Source organism: Panicum hallii, chromosome 8 (genome assembly GCF_002211085.1).
Source record: "Panicum hallii strain FIL2 chromosome 8, PHallii_v3.1, whole genome shotgun sequence".
Taxonomy (NCBI): domain Eukaryota; kingdom Viridiplantae; phylum Streptophyta; class Magnoliopsida; order Poales; family Poaceae; genus Panicum; species Panicum hallii.
Window position 1 is genome coordinate 36,612,839 of NC_038049.1, and position 21,310 is coordinate 36,634,148.

The window sequence follows — 21,310 nt, forward strand, 5'->3', positions numbered from 1 at the left end:
GAGGTACCAGTCAAAATTGATTCCATTTAATCGAGTCATCATCCATTGATCAACTCAACTAAAGAGAACCAATCCCGGTAGTCCTTGGAATGTGCCATGAGCAATTGGAATGTGCCATGAGCAATGCCCAGGATTTATACACACTCCACAAGAACAACAAATCAAACATCATGATACACAAGTACATCCATACATAGAGTTCACTTTACATAAAGAGGTCAAGTTACATAACATCAAGTCTTAGAGTTTTGCAGCGGAAAAGTCTAACATCGTGCTCATACGATAAAACACAAATAAGAAGGATAACACTATATGCCGATAGTGCTCTTCTCATAGCCACCGGCCATCTACTCCTCACGCGCACCTCCGTCCATAGGGTAGAAGTACCCAAAGACGGCCTCCGGCTGCGGATCACCTGCACCAACTTAACAATAGCACCATGAGTACAAAAGGTACTCGCAGGACTAGTACATACTTGCCTGACCTCAAGGAGAATGCATTTGGTTAGGTAGCAAGGAAAAGTCATGGTATTTAATTTTGCATAAAAGCATCTTCATTTGATCAAGTTATATATATTAAGCAAAATACATAGCCTCTATGGTCTATAAAATTCAAGCATCAAACAATTGCATGAATAAAGTGATCATAATTCATGAGCTCAATCTTTCATGAACTTTTTCGGTAACTCTACGATAAAGTCAAAGTACAAGAGCATGCTCAATGATCAAGAGCGTGGCTATTGCAATAAATCAAACACCCTGCAGGGGTGTACAACTTTTCCCACACAACAACAAGACCAACGACCATACCCACAGCCAAGGATAAGTGTTGATTCATGCCTCAACCGTTCACATACCTATACTCGGCTATGAGCGAACATTCGGGAGGGACAAGTGCACCGGAACCGCCAATCACACTCTATCACAACCCGCACCGAATCCGCTCAAGGCAAGGTGTGACTTATGCTACTTAGCTTACCATCCTATTATTAAGTATGTGGTTTGTATGGGAAAGTGCTCAAGTATTAAAGCGATTACGTATCGGTCCTTAATCAACCCAAGCAAGTCTAACCATTTGAGTTCCACTCCCAACATGGCTCTACCATACTTGCTCAGGTCCGAGTCATCATTAAAAGTTGCTCATATTTTGTTCATCCTTGACGAATCATGTAGAACTAAACATATATCCTATAGCTCGCGAGTGGTGGTGACCTTGCCACCTCTCGTCTTCTACCGTAGCTAAGCATGGCTAAACATATAATTCATGACACCTAACAAGCATACTCAACTAGGAAATAATGTTCTAAGCAAGGTTGGTAATGCATCAATTAGGCTCTGAGCAATCATTTATACATACAGTAACTCATGCACAAACAAGATAAATATACTTCATTGATCCAAAATAAGAGGTAAAAGATGCATAGGTGCCTACCTTGATTCTCAACGAGGGTGTCGTCTCCCACAGTCTCCGGCTCACCCTCCTCTTGTTCCGGCGTCACGGCCTCTACATGAGTGCAATGATGCTTGAGAAATAAATATGCGAGCGACGACGCGATGTTGAAGGCCGGATAATCGTGCCAGCGAAGGCGTGTTGAAGCACAAGGGATAGCATTATTAATTCAGCACGAGCAATAGCAACCAAAAGCAGTTCCGAGCACGAGATGGAGGAAAAAGGAGGAAAAATTCTGACCTCCACTTCCCGCAGCTAGAACTTAGAGCTGAATCATGCGACTAAATCGAGAACAACGAATTGAGGAAACATCATTCAGATTAAAAAAGCATATGACGAGCACAAAGAACCAAACTCCCGGTGGATAAGGAGCTTAGGGTGCTGAGCCACCGGAATCCACGAGAACGGCAAACGATGCCCACTACTTGGCCGGCAGCACCACGAGATGGCCACTACATCGTTGCACAAAGCCTCAGCCATGGTCACCTTGTCCTCCGAGATCGAGTTCACGCGCACCTAGCAAGCAACGGAGAGAGAGAGAGGGAGGAGAGGATTTGCAGGGTGTTTTGCTGGACTGTGGCAGGAACAGAGGGAGTGGAGCAGCGCCGGCGCGCGGCGCGACTGCAGGCTGAGGCGGCGGCGGCGCGTCGGGGGAGGGGAGTCGGGGAATTGCGGAAGGGATGGGGAAGGCTGCGGAAGGAGCTCGAGTTAGTTTATTGGGCCTATGGGGCTGCAAGTTGCTACGCGTGGCCTGCTCGGTGCTGGTATGTCCGTCCCAGCTCGTTTAGCTCGCGAGCTGGCCTCGCATGTTACACTAAGGAGACTGTTTGCTCGACTTGTTAAGAAAACAAAACTGTCGAGCTGGTCACGAGCCGAGCAAGTTACCAGCCATGAGTTTTTCGTCCATGTTGGAGTAACGGGCTTGGCCCATTCATTCCATTGCATTAAAAGAATTTAAAGCCCACTATTAATGTTAGGGAATCAATGCTTAATTCCGTACCGGGAATTGAGGAGAATCTCAACCGACTTAAAAGGTGGACTTCGTGTACACCACTTGAGAAGCCGGTAAGAGAAGGACGGTGAACCACACGCGCGCGCGCGCTCGCTCGCCTCGCCGAGCCGTGGCGGAGGCGGAGGCGCGGCCGGGCGGGGCGGTGCGCGTGCGCGGCCGGACGTGACGTGACGTGACGTGACGTGCGGTGGACAGAGAGTTAATGTCGATACTAATGACCAGACATTGAAGGCTCTTTACGACGTCCAGGTTCGTTGAACCTGAGGCACATTAACTGCCGCTCATCAAAGCTATTCATGACGTCCAGGTTCGTTGAACCTGAGTCATCTCGTGCCTATATAAGCCAGCACCCTCTCCTCTCATCCTCACTCATCTCAAGCATTCTCAAGGTACTCCTCTTCAGGAGACCTCTCCCTTCTCCCTCAGCTGCTTTCTGCCTTCCCCACCGCTAGCACTGCGCGCACAGGTCTAGCGAGAGCAGGGCCTCCGGAACCTCTGCTCGCTGAAGGTCCTGCACGGGACGCGGGCAATTAGGTTTTTGGGGAGCGTCTTGACACGACTGCTCGCTCCCTGAACGACTCCTTCGTCTACTTCCCGGCGCAACCGCTCGTGCGAACGACTATTTCGTCTACTTCCCGGCGTAACCGCTCGTGCGAACGACTACTTCGTCTACTTCCCGGCGTAACCGTTCGTGGGACTGCACTGCGAACACCTTCCTGCATCGACTTAGTTCGGCTACTTCAAGCAAGGCCAGTCGAATAGCATGTCTATTCCAGCTGGTAACGGCGCAACCGGTGCCCCCGGCACTGGTCCCGCCTTGGGGTACATACTAAACCTATTCTGGTTTAATTATTTGTTCATGCTTATTAGTGAGAATAACATGAACACATGCACATATCTCTTAAACACATTATCACTCACCTATGTCATGAAATTGCTAGTAATATTTGGAATTAAAATATACCGAAAATTGCCTAGATTTCTAACAATCCAAAAACCTAATTTTGTTAATAGGCTTTCGGTATCTAGCTTTGCTGCATCAATCAAACCACCACCATTTGATGGTTCAAATTACAAACGTTGGCAAGAGCGGCTTATACTATGGTTAACACTATCGAGAGTGATCCATGTGAAAGAGGGTAAGCCTGAACAATTCTCTCCAGAGGAAGAGAGTGCGTTCAATGAGGCTGATATCCTCTTTCGAGGCTTGATCATAAGTGTTCTCGGTGATAACCTGGTGGATTCTTATATCCGGCTGCCAACTGGCAAAGCATTGTGGGATGCTCTTGAGGCTCAATATAGAGTATCTGACGCCGGGAGTGAGTTGTATATCATGGAGCAATTCCTTGAGTACAGGATGGTCGAAGACCGTTCTGTAGTGGAACAGGCTCATGAAATACATACTCTGGCAAAAGATCTCAAAAATTGCAGCAAAGAGTCCCCATGTGTGTTACCCAATAAGTTTGTGGCCGGAGGTATAATCTCTAAGCTGCCACCTTCTTGGAGGGACTTCGCTACTTCTCTAAAACACAAGAGACAAGAGTTCACAATAGATGGACTCATAGGGACTCTTGATGTTGAGGAGAAGGCGAGAGCAAAGGACATACGTGGGAAAGGAGTTGTTGGTGCTTCAAGTGCCAATCTTGTTCAAAAGAACAACTCCCACAAAAATAAGAAAAAGCCACCGCAGAACCAACCAAAGACTAAGAAGACAACCACTTTTAAGAAGAAGAAGAAGACGGGAGCTTGCTATGTGTGCGGTAGTACGGATCACTTTGCTGCAAAGTGTCCGAACCGCAAAGGCAACGACTCCGCCAACATGGTTATTAGCGAGCCTGGAGGAACATCGGGGTACGGTAATTTATTACCTACTGTTCTTTCAGTCTTTGGTTCACCCGAGTGGTGGGTTGACACTGGTGCTAATATTCATGTTTGTGCTGATGTTTCTTTGTTCTCTTCTTACCAGACCGGCGGGACTTCCTCCTTGCTGATGGGGAACGGATCGCATGCGCGTGTTCTTGGTGTTGGTACGGTAAATCTGAAGTTTACTTCGGGGAAGACCGTGCAGCTGAAGAACGTGCAGCATGTCCCCACCATCAAGAAGAATCTAGTCAGCGGCTCTCTACTGTGTAGAGATGGTTTCAAATTAGTCTTTGAGTCCAATAAATGTATCTTGTCTAAGTTTGGTACTTTTGTTGGAAAAGGTTATGAAAGCGGAGGCTTGTTCCGTCTTTCTTTGTCAGATGTTTGTAATAAAGTTGCGTACAATGTTATTAACGTTGATGAAACAAATGTTTGGCATTCGAGGCTTTGTCACGTTAATTTTGGTTGTATGATGCGCTTAGCTAATTTGAGCTTAATTCCAAAGTTTACTTTTATCAAAAATTCTAAGTGCCATGTATGTGTTGAATCAAAACAAACTCGTAAGCCTCATAAGACCGCGGAGGCAAGGAGCTTGACACCCTTAGAATTAATTCATTCAGATTTGTGCGAAATGAATGGAGTGTTGACAAAAGGTGGTAAAAAATATTTCATGACTTTGATTGATGATAGTACTAGATTTTGTTACATCTATTTGTTGAAGTCAAAAGATGAAGCTTTACACTACTTTAAAGTCTATAAAGCTGAAGTAGAAAACCAACTTGAGAGAAAGATCAAAAGAGTTAGGTCAGATCGTGGTGGCGAGTATTTCTCAAATTTATTTACTTTATTCTGCGAGGAACATGGTATTATTCATGAGATGACGCCTCCCTATTCACCTCAGTCAAATGGGGTTGCCGAAAGAAAGAACCGCACTCTAACGGATTTGGTTAACGCCATGTTAGATACAGCGGGACTTTCCAAGGAATGGTGGGGTGAGGCTATATTGACTGCATGTCATGTCCTAAACCGTGTTCCTACAAAGAATAAAGAGATAACTCCATTCGAGGAATGGGAGAAGAAAAGGCCAACACTGTTATACTTACGTACATGGGGTTGTTTGGCAAAAGTGAGTGTGCCAATAACCAAGAAACGTAAGCTTGGACCTAAAACTGTGGATTGTATCTTTCTAGGTTATGCTATTCACAGCGTTGGATATAGATTTTTAATAGTAAAATCTGGAGTACCTGACATGCATGTTGGTACTATAATGGAGTCCAGAGATGCTACATTTTTTGAAAACATTTTTCTCATGAGAGATGAAACAAGTTCATCTAGGCAAGAGTTCATCGAGGATGATAGCTCTGCTGAGCCGATAGAACACAATGAACATACACTTGTAGAAAATCTTGAGGAGGAGAACAATGATGCTCCGAGAAAGAGCAAGAGACAAAGGACTGTAAAGTCTTTTGGTGATGATTTCATTGTATACCTCATAGATGATACACCCAGAACCATTGAAGAGGCATATTCATCTCCTGATGCTGACTATTGGAAGGAAGCAGTAAGGAGTGAGATGGATTCTATTATGTCTAATGGAACCTGGGAGGTTGTTGAACGTCCTTATGGATGTAAACCGGTTGGATGCAAGTGGGTGTTCAAGAAAAAGCTTAGGCCAGATGGTACTATTGAAAAGTACAAGGCTAGGCTTGTGGCCAAGGGTTATACCCAAAAAGAAGGAGAAGATTTCTTTGACACTTATTCACCAGTTGCCCGATTGACCACAATTCGAGTGTTACTTTCCCTGGCAGCCTCTTATGGTCTTCTCGTTCATCAGATGGACGTTAAGACGGCTTTCCTCAATGGAGAGTTAGAAGAGGAGATCTATATGGATCAGCCGGATGGGTTTGTATCAAAGGGTCAAGAAGGAATGGTTTGTAAGTTGTTAAAATCTTTATATGGTCTCAAGCAAGCGCCTAAACAGTGGCATGAAAAGTTTGATAGAACTTTGACCTCTGCCGGCTTTGTTGTGAACGAAGCTGACAGATGTGTGTACTATCGCTATGGTGGGGCTGAAGGAGTGATTTTGTGCTTGTATGTGGATGACATACTGATCTTTGGCACTAGCCTTAATGTGATTAAGGAAGTCAAAGAGTTTTTATCTCAAAATTTTGAGATGAAAGATCTGGGAGAAGCTGATGTTATTCTTAATATAAAACTGGTAAAAGAGATCAATGGTGGGGTGATTCTTACACAGTCTCACTATGTGGAGAAGATGTTAAGTCGCTTTGGTTATAGCAACTATAAACCTGTCTCAACACCATATGATGCCAGTTTAATTCTTAGAAAGAACAAAAGGATAATGCGAGATCAGCTGAGATACTCTCAGATCATTGGTTCATTAATGTATTTAGCGAGCGCTATAAGACCTGACATCTCGTTTGCTGTAAGCAAACTGAGCCGGTTTGTTTCAAACCCGGGAGATGATCATTGGAAGGCTCTTGAAAGAGTAATGCGCTATCTGAAGGGGACAATGAACTATGGAATTCACTACACCGGGTACCCAAGGGTACTAGAAGGGTATAGTGATTCAAATTGGATCTCTGATGCTGATGAGATAAAGGCCACAAGTGGATATGTGTTTACACTTGGTGGTGGAGCTGTTTCCTGGAAGTCTTGCAAGCAGACCATCTTAACGAGGTCAACTATGGAAGCAGAACTCACAGCGTTAGATACCGCTACTGTTGAGGCTGAGTGGCTTCGTGAGCTCCTTATGGACTTGCCGATAGTTGAAAAACCATTACCGGCAATTCTAATGAACTGTGACAATCAAACGGTAATTGTCAAGGTGAACAGTTCAAAGGATAACATGAAGTCATCTAGACATGTGAAAAGGCGGTTGAAATCTGTCAGAAAATTGAGAAACTCCGGAGTTATAGCCCTGGACTATGTTCAGACGGCTAAAAATCTGGCAGATCAGTTTACAAAGGGTCTTTCACGAAATGTGATAGACAATGCATCTATGGAATTGGGCTTGAGACCCACGTGAGTCATTCTATAGTGGAAACCTGTCCTATGTGATCGGAGATCCCGTGAATTAGGATGGTGAAACAAACTAAAGTCTGACGGTGAGAAGAGAACCTTTGTGAAAAGGGCTCATTCCGTGTATAAGGTGCATTTCTCTTCTAATCTGTATGGCAGGTTGGTCTATACCTTAATGTGTTCCAGGTGGTTTCTTTAAAACAAATGAGTTGTTTTCTTGAAACAAAGATGTTGTCCTACAGAACATCTGAAAGGAACACACCTATATGAGTTTGACCACTGGTCATGGTCTATGAGAACTGGGTATTCTCTAAAAACTCAAGAAGGGCCTGGAGTATGACTTATAAGCTCCAAACCGCGGGGATGCTCTTGCAGCCAAGTATCAGTGTAGGGCTCTGGTCAAACTTGTTTACACAAAACTGGCAATTCAAGGCATAGTCCATTGCACAGTTGTGAATAAGTGTAGCCTTTGTCCTAGATGGAAGTTCAACTTAACAGTCTCTGTCGAATACTGGTATATCAATGAGGGAATGAGGGCATTTCTAGTGCGGCTTGAATTTCTTGGTGGGGATTGTTGGAGTAATGGGCTTGGCCCATTCATTCCATTGCATTAAAAGAATTTAAAGCCCACTATTAATGTTAGGGAATCAATGCTTAATTCCGTACCGGGAATTGAGGAGGATCTCAACCGACTTAAAAGGTGGACTTCGTGTACACCACTTGAGAAGCCGGTAAGAGGAGGACGGTGAACCACACGCGCGCGCGCGCGCTCGCTCGCCTCGCCGAGCCGGGCCGAGGCCGAGGCCGAGGCCGAGGCCGAGGCGGAGGCGAGGCGCGGCCGGCCGGCCGGGCGGTGCGGTGCGCGTGCGCGTGCGCGACCGGACGGGACGTGACGTGACGTGACGTGACGTGACGTGCGGTGCGGTGCGGTGCGGTGCGGTGCGAACGTTTTTGCAGTAAAGAGCATTAAAACAGAGAGTTAATGTCGATACTAATGACCAGACATTGAAGGCTCTTTACGACGTCCAGGTTCGTTGAACCTGAGGCACATTAACTGCCGCTCATCAAAGCTATTCATGACGTCCAGGTTCGTTGAACCTGAGTCATCTCGTGCCTATATAAGCCAGCACCCTCTCCTCTCATCCTCACTCATCTCAAGCATTCTCAAGGTACTCCTCTTCAGGAGACCTCTCCCTTCTCCCTCAGCTGCTTTCTGCCTTCCCCACCGCTAGCACTGCGCGCACAGGTCTAGCGAGAGCAGGGCCTCCGGAACCTCTGCTCGCTGAAGGTCCTGCACGGGACGCAGGCAATTAGGTTTTTGGGGAGCGTCTTGACGCGACTGCTCGCTCCCTGAACGACTCCTTCGTCTACTTCCCGGCGCAACCGCTCGTGCGAACGACTATTTCGTCTACTTCCCGGCGTAACCGCTCGTGCGAACGACTACTTCGTCTACTTCCCGGCGTAACCGTTCGTGGGACTGCACTGCGAACACCTTCCTGCATCGACTTAGTTCGGCTACTTCAAGCAAGGCCAGTCGAATAGCATGTCTATTCCAGCTGGTAACGGCGCAACCGGTGCCCCCGGCACTGGTCCCGCCTTGGGGTACATACTAAACCTATTCTGGTTTAATTATTTGTTCATGCTTATTAGTGAGAATAACATGAACACATGCACATATCTCTTAAACACATTATCACTCACCTATGTCATGAAATTGCTAGTAATATTTGGAATTAAAATATACCGAAAATTGCCTAGATTTCTAACAGTCCAGCCCTAAACGTGGCGGTGATAACTACTAGTTCAGAGTAGTGGCTCTTTCCGTTACCCCATTCACAATTCTCCGGAGAAGCAAGTACTGTCTATTCATCATTGTATTGTGATCTTGTTGCCACAACGATAGTGTTGTTTGTCACTGCTACTAATGATGGCAACTCACAGAACTGGACTTTGAACAAATGCATTATAATAGCTCACGCATGGCCATATACATAAGAAAGCAATTCGTGCTGGTGAGAGCATCTTCAAGAAGTAGCTATTTTTGGCTCTCTAGACTATTTAACTCTCTAAAAAGATTCCTCTCCATATTGAGTTGTCGATTTCCTACTCTCCTAATCCCAAATTAGAACATATAAGAAGCAATGCAACTAAAATTTGAAATAAAATTGGGAAAGTATGAACAGAGTAGAGATGAAAGCATACATCTGCGATCGATCATACGCTACTTGCGTAGCCTGGCCAACTCTCGATGCATTCATCGTCATCATCGTCATCCTCCTTGTGGCCGCCCAATCTATGAGATTGATCCGATCACGATCAGTTGGTGTTGCGTGCGCAGCGGGTGATGGCGAGCACCCCCGGCGGTAGGGGTTGGCGGGCTGCTGCAAGCCGCAGTTGCAGTAGTAGGAGCGGCTGCGCTGGTTGCAGGGCACCTGGTCCACGCGCAGCGCCGCGTAGCTGATGTACCGGTTGATCGGCTGCCGCTGCGCCATGTCCTGCCGCAGGGACGCGTCGCCGCCACCGCCGGCGGCCAGCTCCGCCTCGTCACTCCCCACCGCTCGCTGCCCCAGCGCCCGATCGCATGACAGCGACGTCCGCATTGCCCCGAGGTCCGCCACCGTTGTCCCAACGGAGGCCTGCGCCGCCGCCGAGGAAGCCGCGAAGCAGAGCACGCAGAGGGCCGCCAGGGCCACGAGCGAGGCGGCGAGCGCTGCGAGGGGGTGGCGTCAGCGCGAGCGGGTGGGAGTTGCGCGACGGGGCGGCGCCAGCTCGAGCGGGCGGGAGCGGCGCGAGGGGGCAGGAGTGGCGAGAGGGCGCGAGTGCGGCAGGGGAAGGAGAAGGGGCGAGGCCGCGAGGGCGCCAAGGCGCGCGGGGGGGGCGGAATTTGGCGCGGGATTGGGCGCGCGGGGAAGAGGAAGATGGAGAGGGGAGGATGCTCGGCAAAAAAAGCCAGGAGCGGAGGGAGGAAGATACCGAGTGGGATAGCGAAGAGAGTAAGAAGGAGAGGCTGTTGGATGAGATTTTTTTTAGAGTTTTTCCAAATTTACTCAGCCAAATGGATTTACCTAGATTGTTGGAGCTGCTCTGAAACGAGGTGAGTATGTATTGTATTACAAAAATTGGTGACAACTGTATAATTTACAAGGAAAATAACCTGGAGCTAGAGGATGAGAACAACAACACATAGGAATAATAAGCAGACTCATTTCGGCATGCGAGGTTCAGAGCATGTGTAGGCTTTTCATGGTTATTCTGGATTTCCTTCCTTAGTCACCTTGACCCACCCTCGAGGAATTTGTGGCCAACCCTGCTTGCCACACTCTTCTCCTTCGAGTAGAGCATCACATTTGAGCTATGAATAATGGGGCCCTCAATCTGGCCAAAAGAAATTATTTAAGTCTAATCAGGAGATAGCATGCAATCAGGCACCGAAAACTATACTCATGAAATGAACACATGCAACCATCCAAGACATAACAAGAGGCCCAAAAGAAGCTCAATAGAAATAAATATTGGCTGACCATGACGATTATTTCACCCGGTTCATCTTCTGTGCGTTTCTTGTACATGCTTCGACTTCAAGTTCAGGTCCTTCGCTATCACAGTGCTGCTGTGCTTGAAAAGGCGCGTAACTTCTCCAACCTTACCTTTCTCACGGCCTGCAATCACTTGTACCATGTCCCCAATCCTAACATGCAGTTTGTGCAGCACAGGAAGCTAATAAGGCAGCTCGGTTTACACTTCTTTCGCTCCCATCTCTTAAGGTGCGGTGGGAAGGGAAACTTTAGACATTAAATCACGCCAAAAAAAACATCAGATACTTATTGGACAATTTTTTTACTCACTCTCATTTCAATCGGGCTCGGGCATGTCTTGACCATAAATCTTATCTGCATATTGAACATATTAAACAGCTTGGCAGAGCTTCACATGGAAATAACATGACATTCCATTTCAACTGAAAGAGATACTAGCCAGATGCTTTTGAGATATGCTAGAATGAATCAAACACTATGCGATTCTGGCCGGCTCTTTTTTGTGCATTTATTTGAGCACAATTCTACCACTTAGAATGCACTAGTTAGTTCTATCACTTCTTCAACAGTGATTACTTAACCTCATTATCTAATTAGTCTTCACTTACTTTTAGTTTACTGGCTAAGACAAAGAAGGTTTATCCTCCTCCATTTATTATCAGTTTGGAATTTTCCGGGTGCAAGCGCATGTCAATAGGTAAGACATACTGAAGATAATTTAGAAAAGAAAGCATTTCGTTCAAAAAAAGAAAGAAAAGAAAGCACGGTTCAAATACGATAACTCAATCAGCACCATGGCCATGGCCGCCACTTTGTCGCGCACCACGGCATGTGGTGGCTAGTCTCTGCCGCATCTCCAGGCGTGGATGGCCGAATCGGATCGGAGCCCGCAGCGCTAGGGTTGGTTCGTCTCCCCCCTTATTACCGCAGCCGTCCCCTCCTTTCAACAACACAAGGGAATCGCCACCACCCACCAATCCATCCAGAGGAGGCGCCGGCGCACGGCGGGAAGGACCGGATGGCCGGTCCCGGCGCCGGCCAGACCCCGTCCAAGGTGGCGGTGAGCATGGATCAGGAGAACTCGGCATACGGTGGTTTCGGTCCGCTACTGCCGGCCACTTGGAAGGCGGCCGCGGCCGGTCAGAAGGGTCCGGCGAAGGGGCGCCCCACCATGAAGGCGGTGGCCTCGGTCGGTCTGGAGGACCGAATCGATGGGCTTTCCACAAAGAAGAAGCCGGCGGCGATCGGTGGGTCCAAGGGGTAGGAGCTCTGCTGCATCGAGGGCGACAAGTCTGCTGAAGCGGTGGCTGTGGAAGCTGCCGGTCAGGATGGCGCGGTGGCACTGGCTGAGGGGAAGAGACTGACCGAGCTTTCCAAGGATGAGGTGGCATGGATCTTTGGCCCACGAGCCGCCCCGCCCTCGCTAGGACGACGAGGAGCACCTTCTCAAATTCCTCCCGCAAGAGATGCTGGACAGGCAGAGGGAGCCGATGCGGCTGGCCGCCGAGGCGCAGGAGTCGCTGAGGGACAAGTTCAGCTCCTTCCAGTGCTGGGTCCGCAAGGAGCTTGATGAGCATGGAGTCGTCATGGTGGATGACGAGTTCCTTGCGGGCAGAGAGGATGCCCGGCAGTGGGCGAGGGAGGCGTACGAGCGCATCGTTAACCGTATGGATGAGCTATTCACTGATTCTGACTATGGGAGCTACTCGGATATGTACGACACTGACACTGATGAGGAGGAGGAGGTTGCTCTGCGAGAGTAGGAGTATCTATGTGGATGGATGTCACTGATCTGATGACGACAAGGAGTTTGCTCTGGTGGAATCAGCATCCAAATGAGAGTGAGGAGTATCTATCTATGTCGATGATCAAACTATGTTTGCATTTAGTGTTTGGCTAACGTTATCGTATGTCGACGCTTAGTCTCATCTCCTTTTATATGTAGTTAAAGACCATCTTTGTATCCATAAACCGCAAGTTGTCATTACAAAATTAAGTACCTAGTGGATGCCATCTATTATATTCCACCCTGTCTACCATTGCAGTGTGATTGGTTGTACTGAATTTTTCTTGTGTTCTATCTGCAATAATTGATGCTAGATGCACGTGAATCTGAGCTAGGCTCATTTATTCATGCGAGATCTTGCCATATGTATTCTTATATTAGTTTATTTATGCTAGGCCATGCTATGCATGGTTCAGTTAATTTCCAGCTCTGTTAGTCCCCAACCCAAGTGTGATCTCGTTATGATCTGCTTTTAATATGAAAGGATTAGTTGATGTGAGCATCACAAATTTATGTTTCGTCCTGATGCTTACTAATGTTCATTAACAAATGCACGCTCAATTACCATGTGCTGTTCCTGGTTGCATAGATTTTTGTTTGTGGAAGCATCTAAGTACCATGTTATATTACTGCATTTAGCATTAAAATCGCATTAGGCCATTAGTGTATGGTCTTTGGTGGTGAGTTGGTCTGAAGTCAGTGATTTGGTCATTATATTCTATTGCATTTTGCTCGATTTCATGGCTTGCATTACACCTTCCTAGAAACTTTAATTTGCTTGCCTTCAAAGATGCATGTAACAAAATGTGTTGATTGTCGGGATATTGTGATCCAACCACATTGTAGTATACAGTTTTCTATATCGCTTGCTATGCTATTCAGAGAGGATAAAGGAAACGTGTTTTCCCACTCTACTGATGGGCTCTATCAAGTTTTTTTTTTAAGATAGGATTCTCATCATCATTGCTTCATGTATATTTACCTCCAGATAGGCAAAGCTCTCTCAAATCATAGGCGTTGATTATGTAGTTGAAGCTATCAGCTTTCATGTTAAAACATTTTCTTTTTAGAACTAAATCCGATATCGAAATCTCCACTTATGCTCATAGGTAGATAGTTTATGTTTGATACACAAACTCGAGGAGGATGTGCTAGCTCTTTTTCATGTTAATGTGCTTAGCTGATAGCTCGAACTTTGTGCCCATATGTACAACACCTGAACAGGAATCCTTACACCACTGTAACTTTTAATCAATATTTTTTTTCTTTCGTTCTATGACAGCTAGTTTGGCAGGCCTATAAAACAATATTTTGTATCTTTGTTCGTAATCAGAAAATGGACCCAACAGAGAAGCTCTGTCTTCCCCTTCCCCATGTGCAGGCCTATATACATTTCATATAAACCAACTGTATTTTTAGGAAAAAAACTTTGTGTCAAAAATTGTGAATGCACGAAGAAATCCCCATTTGAGAACTTCTTGACGTTTAATCAGTGAGTTCCCAAACACTCTTTTCATGTTTGGTTATGACATCTTTTTATTACTCTCATTTTCTTGGATTGCTACCAAATTTGCTACTATTGGATTTTGTAATTCAAAATTTGGTATTGTCTTTTCTACTACTTACTGATTTCATTCTTACAAGTTCCAATTTGGCACTATAAAACTTTTTAGTACTTTAAAATTTTGCAACTGTGAATTTTATATGTTAACAATCTGTCCCATTTTTAACTAACTCCCCTTGGGCTCTGAGGTAACGTTCTGGGTTTGACCATCTGCCTCATGTTGGTACCTGATCCCATCAGTGCCATGATCTTCCCTGACCATAATCAAGTTATAAATTCTGAGCTCTGATCCTATCCCTTGCTGTTTTGTGGTGATAACAATTACTATGCTCTAAAATTTTTGTTAGCTCATAGTGTCACTAGCTGCTGCTTATCACAGTTCCATCATGTGTTCTTCAGTTCTTCCCACATTCTTATGAGAACCCTTATAGAGTCAATTGTGCCGTCAGATTTCCTGCTATCTTAAACGGTTTCCGTTAGGATGCACATTGTACTTTCTTGCTATTCTCAGTTGTTCTGGAGAGAAGGAAAACACCACCATGTGGCACATCAGCACTACATCACACTGTTTGATTTCAGAGTTTTGCAGATTTACAAGATTTGTCCCCTAACCAGAAATATCTAAATGTTTTTGTTTGTTGTAAGTCTTGGATCAAGTGCGCAAAATGGCTCATCAATTTTCAGCACTGCCTCCAAACCAGAAATGCCAAGATAGCAAACATAACCAATCACTTGAGTTGTACTAACAAATTTGTCTCTTTTGAGTTTACTTACCTCTTTAGTTTAAGCTGCCAATATCAGCCATATAGATTTTCAAGTTCAGTTTTATATGTTGTTCCAAGTTTCCTGACAAAAGAATCATGTTTGGGCATGCAAACAACACATGTTTTCATCCAACAAGAAGCTACCAAGGTATAATACCGGCCATACTAATGGCCCAAGGCATACTAGAAACTACCAGGCACCTTGATGAATGCCGAGGAATTTGCAAAACTCTTTATTTTAATATTATTATCCATGCTAAATTTTTTAAACTGTTGAGTGATTATACGATGTGACCATGAGGAAGCTGTGTTGGTCTATTCTCGTACTGTACACCTAAGGTTTGTAGATTTAACAACTTAGAATGTTGATGGTCTGATGAAAGTGATGTTGACGTTGGTTCCTTTACTTTAAGAAACTAAATCAGTTCTGGGAACTCAGAAACTGTATAGCAACAGTTCTATGATGTTCACGGTATCATAGAACTGTTTGGAGTAGCATGTTGGTTATGCTCTGAACTTTTTGGAAACTATGTTTAGAGTAATTATTGAAGAGAACTTGTTACAATGATCGAATGGGTGTTTTTCTTGTATAGTGTTCACATTGTCTCATTGGTATGAATGTATGATTGAACAGCAAGCATTTTTTTTAATGAGTAGGAAGGAGCAACTTTTCGAATCATTGAACAGCAACCATTTCTTGTATGAATGGACCTTTTTTTTGTACGGTTGAATAGGAAGGGACAAATTTGGTATGACTAATCTTTTGTATCATAATAGTAGAATAGGATGCACTTTGGGAAATAAAAGTTGATTATCTTTTATATGATATAAGAACTGCACAGGTTTTTTTAGTGATATTTAGAAAAATACTTCAGAAAATGGAAAAATAAACATATGCTTTTTCTTTGTTCGACTAATAATGCTAGATAATATTTCTTCAGCAAGGACTTGTTAGTATAATATGCACTCGTGTCAACTTTGTTAAGCAAGAAATTGGTTGTAATCCAGTGGTATCTCAATATTGGAGTGCTGCTTGTTATTACATCCCATTCTGCTGACAGTTTATTAATAAACTTCAGGAAGAAAACGTTGGGAGACTTGGATAATTTTTTCTGCCATGAACCATGGGAGAGTTATAGTGAAATAAGGAGGCAACAGGAAACAAGGTGATGGTGCGTTCCCTTCACTAGGATGAGGTGCATAGCAGACCTTTTGCTTGTCGTCCCATTTTATAACATACATAAGAAGCGAGCATTACTTTACTTGGTCTAGTTCAACACTCGTTCAGCTGCGATCACCGTTTCCGTATTACTGCTCATCCATCACACACAACACTAGCTGAAAAGTGTATTATGATGTCATCCGAATGGAGGCTGTAAAAAATACTGAGGTGTTGGTTTGCTCTGCTATGGTCATTATTTATTAAGGATCTAAATGCATACCGTATATATATTTATAATCCACCATCTACCATTGCAACGTGATGGTCTTTGTATCTCTGTGGGTGTACCTGAATCTTGCTGGTCCTATTCTGTGTGCAACACATAATGATTGGTGCACCTGAATCTGAGCCGGTTTCGTTTTAATAATAATACAAGTTGTTGCCATGTGGTCTTAGATTAGTTTAATCCATGTTTTTACTTATGCTAGGACTCTAGTTAGTTTCCTACTTTTGCATTGTGCGTTTGCTAGCTGTTATCCTATTTATCATGATTATGGACATATATTTGTCTTCTAATGTTCGGTTTGTTTGTTCCTGTCTCTCCTGCCATATTGATGTTATGGTGTCCGAAACTCTTGTATGCATAGATGTACTGTACTCATTGCAGCATGTTGATGCCGGGATCTGTCCGAATACGCCACTGATGACAAAGGCATTATATCTTTAGATCTTACATACCGACTGATGCGGGCATGTGCAGTGGTGGAGCTAGCAGTCAATTCAAGGAGGGCCGATTGCTACTGTATACCGTGCCTTTTGCCTAGTATTAACCCCCGCTCTAAATAAAAATTATACAAACTAGGAAATAGATGATTTTTAGGGAAGCAGCTCTTGAGGTTTAAACTTTAGAAGTAAGAAAAAAAATAAAGAAACAAGTCTGAACTATAATAGGTAAGCAGACAAAACTTATAAGAAACGAGACGGGAGCCTCCCTGCATTGCACATAGAAGGGAGCCGGGCTCGAACCCAAAGCAACAAAACTAAAACTAGCAAATGAACTAATTGATGAAAGTCAAAATGCATAGGAGAATATACATGCATGCAGCCATGCAGATGTGCATAAGTAGTGCGCATCCAATAAATATAGATTTTCATCCTTTATGCATGATCTGCTGCAAATGCATATATCAAATATAAATTGTTGGTCCCTAGATTCTTAGAAAATTTATCCAGGATAAGGGGGTCGGAGCCCACTATGGTATTAAAGAGACTCCGTTACTGCAGTCACGGGTAGGTTGGTTTGCTTGATGAATCATGAACATAGAGCTTCTAGTTCACCAACAAAATCAGCTTTTTAGTAGAATTTCTGTAAGTAGAATCACGCGCCGTTGAGTCGCAGGGGAGCGCGCGCGATTTTCTTTGGGATTGTAGAGCGTTTTATTATCAATGTGTCTCATGCTGCTCAGCACGTCACGTGGAACGCAAGTGCAGCGGCGTCAGGCTGGAAGGTAGGCGCCTTCAACGGTAGAAGGCGTACTGCGAGAAAGGCGCAAGCGGCGTCGCGGAAGCCGATGATGAAGCTGTAGGGCTTGTCTCTCTCGGTGCGTGTGGCCGTGTGCTGGGGTGTCAGGATGGATGGCCCCCCATGCATACGCACGATGCTTAGCTTGATATCTGAGGAAATATGCTCATATATATTGTTGTTTTCAACCGTAGAATTTTTTCAACTGATGAATGACCATAGTGTCCAACCTGTACTTTTTCGCGAGGAGGGGCACCACTTCAACGGACATGTACCAAAAACAAAAGTAGTCCTAATAACTCCCTGTACTCCCTGTACTTTTATGATAGTCCCTGAATAAAGTGCTATCACATGCAGAACTCATTCCAGATACATATCACAGTCATGTAACGCGACAAGTCAATTCATGGGTGTATTCATTACATAATCCAACGGATTGTAGCACGGCTTCAATACAAAGCCTCTTGGGCTAAATCGAACAACAAGAATGCGGAAATGATAGCTAAGCTTCAGAGCCATACTTCATCTTCTGAAATATCCACCACAGGCAAACTCGAGCGTAGCACGGACGGGCAAACTCGAGCGCAGCACGGGCCTTTTTCTCATCATTCTTCGTGGTTGGGGTCGATCTCCGGATCAGATGCTGCATCTACTCAAACTATCCCCAAGGAATGGGATAGGTCTACGTCACCATCCATATGCAAGTTTTAAGGTGGACTATGTTAAATATATAACAAATATTCAAGGAGTAAAAATAGGATTTCCTATGCACAAGCAGCATCAAGAGTATATCCAACCAAACAACCTCAGACTCGGGCCAATCTGGCACCCCAGATTCCCGGTCGAACACACACCTTCCAAAACCATCAAGTCGGTGCGAGAACTCCCACTCCTCGCACCTCAGCTGCCCTAGGCAGGAAGTATCCACTAGAGGGAAGTAGAAGCATGCGTAACACTACTCTAGTCAGCGATGCCAAATCAAGAGTTGTCTATGACCGAGGACGCGTCTATACGTATAGTTTTCACCATGCAGGAATTGTACACCTGGACCCACTCGAATAGAAGCCAGCTGGAAGCGACACAACTGAATGACGAGACACCGGTCTACTGAAACATAAACTGGGAGCCACGGTACCATCCAGCTTTCCCGGATCTTGGGCGCATCCTCCCGCAAGAGGTCGCCCCGGGACTGTGAAGCCTCACTTGCATCTCGGGGGACGTGAGGTCAGCACCTCCTCTCCCTGCACCGATACTCGATCCTCCTACCGGCTTGGTACCGCACTTGCTAGCTCCGGACTGGACCCAACCGCATAATAGGTAAGTGGTGTGCACGCTTAACATAGTTCCATCACCGGGGTTAGACTGACCGGTCCTTACTTGCCGGAACGAGCATCTTCATCACATGCATCTCCACCGCAGTGGTCCGTATCTGCACCTATTACGGGTGCCCTAAACTCCTCAACAGAGTAACCACAAAGTTGTACCCGCCACAGGTACTCCGTAGAGCATGCCAAGGTACACATCTCAAGCCCTTGATCCAAAGATCGAGTTAACTTCACTCGCTCCCGCTAATAGCCTTATTCACCAACTCCTCAGAAGTGTCCACTCACGCCAAGACTATCCATAGATTCCAACACATACACATGCAAATCATAGCAAGGCATCTCATATATATATATATATATATATATATATATATATATATATCATGTGTGTGTATGTATATATATCATGTGTACAGGGTTTTAAGGAGTTCAGGTAAATAAATAGTCTATGCAGGCTCATCTCAACATATCAGGAAGTAAAGCGTAGCACATCTAGCAAGCAATGCCTAATAGGTGTTCAAATCATAGATGGGCATGAACCTAGGTTCTTTTCGTAGTCTTCACGGGCCTCCTGGTACTTCTGGTAGTGTTTGTGGTCTTCATGGGCCTCCTGGTACTTTTGGTAGTCCTGGACGTCGATTGGCGTGCCTTGAGCTTGGTAATCTCTATCTCTGTTTGGGCGAGCTTGCTCTCTATGGTGATCCTCTCAGTGGTCTCCTTATTGGGCTCCTACTCTAGCGTGCTCTGAGCCATGCTGGTGCGAGTTGCCATCTCGAGTGCTTCGGTGTAGTTCCGGGACCATCTCTGAACCTCACTCTCCAGAACCCGGTTGCGCTGAGTGCTTACAGCGAATCCCTCATGCATGATATCGTTCTCCCACAACATGTCCATTAGCAGGCAATCCTCATTGAACAAGTAGGTTCCAGTGGTGTGAACCAAGGGATGGTTCTCTCCTCACTCATGATGCGGAGCTCTGGCCCTTGCTTCAAAGGCGGGACTTGCGTCCTCAGTGATGAATATGGACCGACGAATCAATCTGAAGATGGTGTCCTTGAACTTGGTGTCCCAAAATCTGGCAATGATCCTCTTTATCATTTTTCTGGCTGCGGACTGGACAGTTGTGAGGAGATGAATGGTGGTACTGGTGACTATCTCTCCTGAAAAATCTGGTATAGCTGGATCGAGCATGACTACCAGTTTAACGGTGCTGCCAACGTAGTGCGGGCGGACATCGTTATTCTGAGTGGAAAACTTGACACGGCTCTGAGCGATGCCGGCTATCCTCAGGATGCGCTCAAGCCAAATGAGTAATCCTCGACGGTGGATGGCGTATGTCTCTGGCTCATGGACGACATCTGCCATCGCGGCTTTGTGAAAAACTGCGCAGGGATGTCCATTCTGCGTAAAACACGTAAGAGTAGTGTTAGCGCAGGTGAGGGAATGAATGGAAATGGGGGAAAATGAGTCAAAGTATAGTAGTTCATAGTTCAAGGTAGTATAGTAAATAGATAGAGTCCTTTAGAGTTCTCTAGATCTATCGACCATTTCTATGGCTCGTGTTGCGGTCCAAAAATGGCTCTGATACCAACTGAAACAAACTAGATTTTCATTTCTAAGAATCCGACTTTCTGTACCTTTGTGATAGTCCCTGGATCAAGCGCTATGACGTAGAGAACTCATTCCAAATATATATCACAGTCATACAACGTGATAAGTCAATATATGGGTGTATTTATTACATAATCCAAAGGATTGTAGTACGTTTTCAATACAAGCCTCTTGAGCTAAATCGAACAAGAAGAATGCAGAAATGATAGTAAGCTTCAGGGCCATCCTTCATCTTTTGGAATCTCCACCACAGGCAAACTCGAGCGTTGCACGGGCCTTTTTCTCATCATTCTTCGTGGTTGGGGTTGATCTCCGAGTCGAAACCTGCACCTACTCAAACTATCTCCAAGAAATGGGATAGCTCTGCGTCACCATCCGTATACAAGCTTTAAGGTGGATTATGCGAAAGGTATAACAAATATTGAAGGAGTAAAGCTGGGGTTTCCTATGCACAAGCAACATCAAGAGTATATCTCAACCAAACAACCTCAGACTCGGGCCAATCCGGCATCCTGGATTCCCGGTCTAACACACACCTTCCAAAACCACCAAGTCAGTGCGAGAACTCCTACTCCTCGCACCTCAGCTGTCCCAGACAGAAAGTATCCACTAGAGGGAGGTAGAAGCATGAGTAACACTCCTCAACCCTAAGAAACACCATCCCTACTGATATGCAGCAC

General features: G+C 45.2%; 1 protein-coding gene and 1 pseudogene across 1 annotated transcript; one reads left to right on the forward strand and one right to left on the reverse strand.

The window, feature by feature from the left end:
- The first annotated feature begins 3,229 nt into the window (after positions 1-3,229).
- LOC112903753 lies at positions 3,230-7,633 on the forward strand. The gene is made up of 3 exons (XM_025972969.1): positions 3,230-3,283; positions 3,476-4,403; positions 7,523-7,633. Exons 2-3 carry the CDS (start codon positions 3,795-3,797, stop codon positions 7,631-7,633), a joined length of 720 nt encoding a protein of 239 aa, XP_025828754.1. The 5' UTR covers positions 3,230-3,283; positions 3,476-3,794.
- Positions 7,634-9,679: 2,046 nt separating this feature from the next.
- LOC112903754 lies at positions 9,680-11,041 on the reverse strand (annotated as a pseudogene).
- Positions 11,042-21,310: the final 10,269 nt, after the last annotated feature.

What these genes read in the sequence shown, in the direction of transcription:
- LOC112903753 (XM_025972969.1), top strand. Translation starts at nt 3,795, where the DNA reads ATGGAGCAATTCCTTGAGTACAGGATGGTCGAAGACCGTTCTGTAGTG. An exon ending in ATATTCATGTTTGTGCTGAT is followed by an intron (nt 4,404 to 7,522) that starts GTTTCTTTGTTC and finishes TCTGTATGGCAG; the next exon opens with GTTGGTCTATACCTTAATGT.